Source organism: Triticum dicoccoides, chromosome 2B, assembly GCF_002162155.2.
Source record: "Triticum dicoccoides isolate Atlit2015 ecotype Zavitan chromosome 2B, WEW_v2.0, whole genome shotgun sequence".
NCBI classification, from domain to species: Eukaryota; Viridiplantae; Streptophyta; class Magnoliopsida; order Poales; family Poaceae; genus Triticum; species Triticum dicoccoides.
In genome coordinates this window covers 35,076,783-35,085,587 of record NC_041383.1, presented here as the reverse complement: position 1 = coordinate 35,085,587, position 8,805 = coordinate 35,076,783, and the positions used below count along the sequence as shown (strand labels likewise).

Below are 8,805 nucleotides of genomic sequence, written 5' to 3'. Positions count from 1 at the left end.
AGATGATAAATCATATTCATCCTGCATATCCTCCAACTAGAGTGCAAGGAAGACCCACGCTTGTAACAATCTAATAGATGAAGCTATTTAAGCACGTGTAGGAGTTGCTCGTGGGGAGAGGTGGGACTAAACTTTTTTGGTGGCCTTATCTTTACCGAGAGCCACTCTCGGCAACTGCTCGTTTACCGAGAGCGAATTTTGGGTAACAGCCACTAGAAGATTCATATTGACTGTATGGACTCTTAGTAATGAGAGAAGACCGAAGCTTAATGCGGTTGGACTATTGAACTATTTAAACAGGTTATTTTGCTAGTCGGCAAGCGAGGTGGGACTAAATCTTTGCCAAGAGCCACTCTCGGCAAAGAGTTGCAACCGTAACCGTGCCGTTAGTCACCGCCGAATGTGTCATGTGGCAAAACTTTGTTGTGTGGCCGGGTAGCCCTCGGCAAATAGTGCCTTTGCCGAATATAGCATGTTTGTCGAGCACTACTGTCGAAATTGTATGTTTGCCGACTTACAACGTTTGCCGAGGGCGACTCTCGGCGTTCTTTACTTTGCCGAGTGCCCGTGTTTTGGCTCTCGACGAAGACGCCGACACCCGGCGTATACGAAAATTCCAGTAGTGAGAATGGACTTTTCGCACTTGAATCGTGGATAATATGTTCTCACGGGAGCAACAATTTCTTTAGGACGCCGATAAGTGCCATACGTGTGGCACAATGGACATCCGCCCACACGCCCCTGTGTGGCATATCCAGCAGGCAGCCCATACGACTATGTGTGGGCGAATATTAAAACTGCCCATACGTGTGGCACGAAGAGCACCCTACCACACACATGTTCAGCACCAGGGGGATCGATCCCTCACACGAATTTGTTCGCTAGGGGGACACACAGCCCGCATGCCTTCATCACACGACAAAAAATTAAATGAAAAGGCCCAGATTTTGTTTTCTTTCTTTAACAAATAAAAGCACATATTTTGCTCAGCTACTAAAAAATGCCATCAGCTTTGAAAAATAGCAGAAAAATTGCCATCTAAGTTTTTTTAACAATGGCAAAGGTTTATAAACACATATTTCATCCACCAATGAAATATGGCAAATCTGCCATGGCAAAAAAAATCAATATTGCCATGTGAGAAAACACAAAATAGTCAAAAAATTCATGTGCACACAAAAAATTTGACAGGACAAATAAAAGATAAAAAATGCAAATGCCATTTTTTATTAAATTACCATGAAAGTTTAATTAAAATTGCCATGTTTTGAAGGATAATTTTGCCGTGTGTTAGAAAAAACACAAAAAGTTGGAAATCAAGTATGAACAAAGAGATCTGCCATGGCAGATTGGTATCAAAGATTTGCCATGTTTTGTATGATGAATTTATCGTGTGTGAAAAACACAAAAAGTTGGAAATTCAAGTATGAACAAGATACTTGCCATGGCAGATTCGTATCAAAACTTGCCACGGCAAAATTCACGTAAACTAAATTTGCAAGGTTGTAAAAGAAGGAAGAAAATTGGCCATGCTCCATAAACTACCGTTGCCATGAAAGATGCAATGAGATCGCCATGGTCCCATTGAAAAAAGAAAACTTGCCATGTTGCAAAAAAAGAAATAAAATTTGACATGCCCCGTAAACTACATTTTCCATGATACAACACTAAGTTTTTTTCGCACACGGCAAATTCATCATAGAAAACACGGCAGATTTGTATCAAAGAGTTGCCGTGTTTTGTATGATGAGTTTGCCGTGTGCGAAAAAACACAAAATGTTGAACATCAAAGTATGAACAAAAAAAAATTGCCATGACTAATAAACTAAATTTGCCATGAACCAATAAACTGAATTTGCCATGACTTGTAAACTAAATTTGCCATGAACCAATAAACTAAATTTGCCATGATCAGTAAACTACATTTTCCATGGTGAATAAACTAAATTTGCCATTATTAACAAACTAAATTTGTCGTGGTTAAGTTAGAAAAAAGCATAAAGACTTATTAACAAAGTTCAAAATCAAGTATGAACAAGAAAAATTGCCATGGCAGATTCGTATCAAGAATTGCCGTGTTTTGAATGATGAATTTAGCCCATGTAAAAGAACACAAAAAGTTGGAATCAAGTATGAACGAGAAACTTGCCATGGCAGAATTGTATCAAAAATTGTCGTGTTTTTTAAATCAAATTTTACATGAAATTTGCAAAGAATGTGAAGTAATAAAAAATTGATCAAATGTTGCCATGGCAAATGCATGTTTCATTTTGCAATGTTAGTTCCAATGAAAATGCCATCTTTTGCGTAATAAAATTGTCGTGTATGTGAAAATAACACAAACAAAATGATCAAAAACAAATTCCCATGGCAAGTGCAAAGTCAAAATGCCATGGCACATGGAGTAATAATGTTGTGGTACATGAAAAAAATGATAGATTTGCCATGTTATATGAATTAAATTTGCCACGATAGTAACGTTGAAATTGCCATGTAGTTAGTGAGTAGCATGCCAAATTGTTAAGTAGGAAAATGTACATACATATGGGTGAGTTGCCATCTACCATGAAACGAACAGGGCAAAATTAGGCTGATTGAACAGGGGGGAGTTGCCATGTCTATATTTAGTACCATTACAGAATGATGGGTTGTGGTTGGCGTGAAGATGGCAAACATGGCAAAAAAAACATAGTTCAGCCATGGCAACTGATGGGTTATGGATCTGATGAAGTTGCCAAGCATTTGGTACAGTAGCATACCAATTGCTTGGTACTTGTTAACATGCATAACAAACATGAAACATGGCAAATTTCAGGCTTTTATAGAGAGGGATTTGCCCTGTATTTACTCAGAAATTTGAAAAAAAAGGATGTGTTGTGGTTTGAAAAACATGGCAAACAACGCAAGTTTTTGCAGTCCCACACATAGGGCAAGTTGCCATCTATTTATTCAGTAGAATGGCAAAATGATGAAAGGGCAAATGTAAATGCATTAACTGCTGTACCGTATGGCATATCAGAACACATGGCAATTTTCAGCACCGAACAGTAGGATAGTTGCCATGTATTTATTTAGAAGCATGGAAAATTGATAAGAAGTGGAATTGTAGACACATTAACATCAGTATGAAATGGCAGATCACAAAAAAACACATATTTCAGCTACAATTTTTTGTGAGCATGCATACATATGAAAGATAATGAGTAGAATTAGCCATTTTTATAATAAAATTTGCCATGGAAACAACCATTCTCACACCGGGGCAGGAAATTAAAACATTCAGTAGGAAAAAGGTGAGCAAAAAGGGGAAATCAAAAACGCAGGGGGGATGGGGGGACCTGTGTGGCACAATCATGCAGCGGTGACACCCACGAGAACAGGGTGGTGCCGGGAGGAGCTTCATGCACGATGGGGACAAAATTCGCCGGGGAATTGACTTCCTCGAGCCGCCACCATGCTTGTACTTCTGCCATGGAGTAAAAATTATCAAAAAAGACCATATGCAATAACTATTTTTCCATGTAGTGTACAAAAAGCGTAAAAATGATCAAAAAATGCCATATGTGCTAAATAACACAAAAAAGATCAAAAAATTGTCATATTTTGCGTAGTAAATTTGCCGTGTATGTGTATGGAAAAACAAAAAACTTTTTTTTTCAAAAAATCCGTGGCAAGTGCATATTCAAAAATGACGTGCTACTTTTATCAATTTTGCCATGCTTTGTGAAAGAACAAATTGTGAAGAATGTGAAGTGCTGCAAAAAAGTTGATCAAAATTGCTATGGCAAACAATGAATATTCTATTTTTGCCCTGGTATTTTTGACCAAAAAAATTGCCATGTTTGAGAATAATAACACAAAAAACAATATGATTCAAAATTGCCATGGCAAATGCATATTCAAATTTGCCATGCTATTTTTATAAAAATTGCCAACTTTTGACCAAACAAATTGCCACATATTTGAATAGTAACACAAAAAACAAAATAATTCAAAGATTGCCATGTTTCTTAAAGTAATTAACCATGGTAAATGCATGTATAACATTCAACTTTGAGTGGAGAAGAGGGCGATGAAAAACGACACTAGAAGAAGATTGAAAAATACAGTACTCAAAACAGAAAAAATGTCATGGTCCATGAAATTACGTTGCCATGCTCCATTATCTTGGTCAAGTGATGTTATTCCCAAATAATTTGCGGAGGGATGAGTTCCAAACAATTCTGCCATGGCAACTACTATATATTTTTGCCATGGAATATACTCCAGAATTTTGACATGGCAGAAGCTCATTGCAACTCTGTCCCATGGCAATTATTCGTAGCAAGTTCGGCCATGGCAACTACTATACAATTTTGCCATGGCAATTACTCCAGAAATTTGCCATGGCAACAACTCATAGCAATTCTGCCCCATCAGAACTACTCATAACGAAAACTGCCATGGCAACTATTGATGCAACATTCAGTTTGCCATGTTACTCGAAATATGTTTGACATGTTGTATAAAATTTCAGAATTTGCCATGCTTTACGAAAATGTCATGTGTTCAGATAAAGACAATCCTACATTTGCCATGTGACCAAACAAATCGTGGGAAAAATTTGTACATGATACATGGAATTTGCCATGGCAAACACATTCTCTAGCATCTATTCAACAATGTATGAATTTACTATGTGATGCTACAGAAAAATTGCCATGGTTATGTTAATTTGAACATTGGATTGATGAGAAAACAAATTTGCCATGGCAAAAACATTCGGTATAATCTATTTCAGCTCATGTGAATTGTCATAAGATCCTGTGCATAAATTGCCATCATGTGGACTAGTCATATACACGAATTCTGATATTCCCAGCAAGAGCCAAATGGACCAGCGACTCACCGGCATGAACGGGCATGGCCACGACCTCCTCCTCCATGGGGTGGCCAGACGTGACGCCGGTGACGGGATCCACGATGAGGACGAACCTCGTCGTAGAATGGACGCGGAGGAAGGGAATCGACGGAGGCCAGGCTCCTCCAGCGTTGTGTGGTGGGACCTATTGCTCACCGCTGCCGTGGCCTCCCCCGCCACCACCTGCCTCGCCAGGCGCGTCCATGGCGTTGCCGAGGAGAACTCACTATCGAGCCTCCTTCTCCTGCGGTCCATCTCGAGCTCGATGGGCAGCTCCTCTCCCGCCGCCGCTCAACCCATCGCGCACGTGCACTCCTCCTGCGTAGCTCCTTTTCACCGTCGCCGCCACCGCCATTCCTCTCTCTCTGCAGCTCCTCCCCCGTTGCGCACAGGCACTCCCCTACGGCAGCTCCTCTTCACCGTCGCGGCCGCTGCCATTCCTCTCCCTGCAGCGGTTCCTCCCCGCCACGGCTACTCCGTCGTGGCTCCTCCCAGCCGCAGCCCAATCCCGCCGCGGCTCCTCCATCGCGCAGCGAGCGCGCCCTTCCTCCTCCGCTGCGCCTTCCATCGCCGTCGGCCGGATCCACCTCCTATTCGCCACCGCTTAGGGCCTCCGCCCGCCACCACTCGGGACCTCCGCTTGCCGTCGCCCGAGGCCTCCGTCCGCCTCCGTTCGGGTTCCACGCCCGCCATCGCCAAGGGCCTCCACCCGCCACCGCCAGGGGCCTCCGCCCGCCTCCGCTCGGGCCTGCCGGCCGCCACCGCCCAAGCCATATTGTGTGTGATGTGTGGGTAGGTGGGGAAGAAGGTGAGGCGGAGTGCGGAAAGAAGAACGGGACTGAGGACGTGCGGCATAGTTTGTCGAGGCCCGGACGTGCGGCACAGTTTGTCCACGCCCGGACGAGGCTGTGGGATGACGTGGAACGTAAAGTGCTTCAAGAATCGTGCAAAATGATCCAACAACAGATGACGCGTGTGGGCGGGATGCTACACACCATACGTGTGGGCGTTAATATTTTCGTTTCTTTAACCGCACAGGAGTACACAGCCAATTTATTGTTCTTGTCATTAATTTACATATATGTTCATGTCTTTGTCCGTATGGGACTACAATTAGGCTCCAACTAGGCTAGTATATATTCTCGTCCCGAATCCCCAATTCCCTCTTAAATACGGACACTCATATTCCTTCCCGCAAGCAACATCGTGACAAACAAGTGATATACAGGCAGCAAAATAGAGAACTAAAGATGGACGCCACACAAAAGTTACATCATATCTAACTGTGATAGTGTTGACACCAAATTTTGGCACGATCAAAAACATAATTAAGATGGCGTCAAATGAAAAAGTGCTCAAAGTGAAAAAGTTTTGTATCTTCAATTGGAGAAACTTTGATATTTAGGCCATAGGCATCCGATCTCATCTCTAAGGCTGAAGTGGTGTTAGATGTACTGAGATTTTGTATTCAGAACACTATTCGGCTGATTACGCCCCCAAGACGGCCTCATATGGAAAAATTATCTAAACAAATTGTCTTCCTCTCGTTGCAGCGGTCGGTTTTGATATAAAGATTGTCCCAATCCGAGGTCGTATGCAAAAGTTAAAGGCCGCACAGCGCGACCCTCCAGTGAGCAAAATATGACGCCCGGAACCAGACACACATGTGAGTATGTCTCATGAGACGCGTGAGTTATTCAGCCTTTGCCGGCTGAATGAAGCTTGCCGGCCGAGTAAAAAGCTTGCCGGTACAATAAAAGCTTGCCGGCATAGAAAGCTTGTCGGCCTGGAAGCTTGCCGGTGTGGAAGCTCGCTGGGGTGAAACCTTGCCTGGAAGCTTGCCGGTGTGAAAGCTTGCCGGGTGGAAATCTTGCCGGGGTGGAAATCTTGCCGGCATGGAAAGCTTGCCGGAAAAGTGGAGGCTGTCAAAGACAATCCGACCAGAAGTTGGGGATAGGCTTGAAAGATTATTCAGATGAACTTGGATGGAAAAGTGTTCTACATGGAAGTTGTGCGTATAATCGAAACGGTCAACTTTGCTTTTGGAGTCATCATCATCGGAGATAGTACACGGCCTGGAAAGTTGTTACAAGACTCGGACAGTTCAGAAAACTGCATAATTGAATCCGACCCACAATTAAAGATGGGCCCTAAAAGTCATAAAAATTGCCTTAAAAGGAGAAGTGACCCACGTTGTATTATGCAGATCATCGAGACGGACAAGTTTTATGTTGAACTCGACTCCATCCAAGTTAGAATACGATTTCTACGGCCCGCGCAAGAAGCATGACAGAAGTATGAGACAGTTTCGGGCTGAATCTGAATTGGATTGAAACTAGAACTGTAGGACGTGAATTGATATAATTTTCTTGTAAGGAAAGCCTAGATGAATCCTTTACTTGTACGGGAAGTCCAGCCGCCTCGTATATATGTTAGGGGCGACGGCCGATTGGAACAACACACAATCGATCAATTCATCTACCATTTTTTTATCTTTTATCTTTTCTCCTTAACCCCAGTTCTTCTTCTTTCTCGTTCTTCGTCTGTTCTTTTTGTTGCAGGGCGGCGAACCTCGAGGCCCTAGGGGCGATCAGATCGACCTAGGACAGCGTATAGCCGCCGCGCACCGTGACGAGGTCCCTCCCGGGCGTGTGGGGTATCGGGTCTACAAAAGCGCCCGCCGGATTGCTTGCGTACCGTGCTTCCGGACGGGTCTCTCCTTCGACGTGAGCTGCGATGCATCATCCTCGGCATCGAGGATATACGGTGATGTGTTCATGTGCGAACAGATAGTACATGGTTACCACTTACGAGCGTGAAAACTTGAAACCTCGTAACAAGGATGCCTACCTACTAAATGGAAGAAGCAAACCAGCCGCAACGTACATACGTTGCGATTTGCTATCAGCAAAGACTAAGCATGTATCCAATCCAACAGGGACGTAGCTAAGCTATAGCTAGCACCAGCGATATATATACCAGCCGACGATGAGCATGTCTTTCATATCATGTGCTGCGTGGCGGGCGGCACGATGGAGCCGTCGCTGCGGCCCTGCTGCTTCTGTAGCTCCACGTTGGCGTGCCATCCGATGTCCATGACGAAGCCCCGGTTGCGGAGCTCGCGGTACTCCTGGCAGATGGCGCAATACTCGAGTCAGCAGAAGTGGACGCAGCAGTCCGGGCAGGGGGTCTCCTGGAGCCCGTACTGGGCGCGCATCTTGGTGCGGTACACGCAGGAGTAGATCCACTGGCACTGCCACCCCGACAGCACCCCTATCGCCATGTACAGGGCCGCGCCGGCGCCGCTTGACGTCGCCCCCTTGTCCAGGATCTCCGCCATCCGCCCCACCGCGATGCACGGGCAGCACCACCCCAGCAAGCAGACGCCATGGTCGTCGGCGCAGTCGAACAAGCCCGTTGACCAGGGGGTGGTTCCGGGCTCCATGGTGGCTGCTGGCATGCTCGTTCCGGCCGACGGGCTCCTATAGCTATCCGGCCACCGGTGGACGATGGGCAAGCGGGTGGCCTCAGCTAGCGGTATATGTTGGTTCCCACGATTTATTAGCACTAAAAAAATTAGCGCGCACTATTATTAGCTGGACTCGCAAAAATAAGTGGCACATGATTTCCATGTTCCATCTCCCGATAAAAATAGTAATACGTACTATAAGGAAAAGAAAATACTCTTGAAATGTGCCCCCTATGGGCTATGAAAATAATAGGACAATTCCATGACCGACTTCATTTTCTTATGGTGAATTGGAGCGGCGCCACATTCGGGATGATGACTAGTACGTCTGATGTGCGGACATGCCAATGAGTCGTTATTTCATGCCTTCATACAATGTGATCGTGCATGCGCTGTTACTTTCGAATGCTGCGAAGGAATTCTTTCAAGTCAAGTT

The 8,805-nt window shown here is 44.6% G+C and overlaps 1 protein-coding gene across 1 annotated transcript; it reads right to left on the bottom strand.

Moving 5' to 3' along the window:
- Nucleotides 1–7,716: 7,716 nt before the first annotated feature.
- On the bottom strand, nt 7,717–8,413 carry LOC119366978 (cell number regulator 10-like). The gene has a single exon (XM_037632629.1). It carries the CDS (start codon nt 8,358–8,360, stop codon nt 8,055–8,057), a length of 306 nt encoding a protein of 101 aa, XP_037488526.1. The 5' UTR covers nt 8,361–8,413; the 3' UTR covers nt 7,717–8,054.
- Between the last annotated feature and the right edge of the window lie 392 nt (nt 8,414–8,805).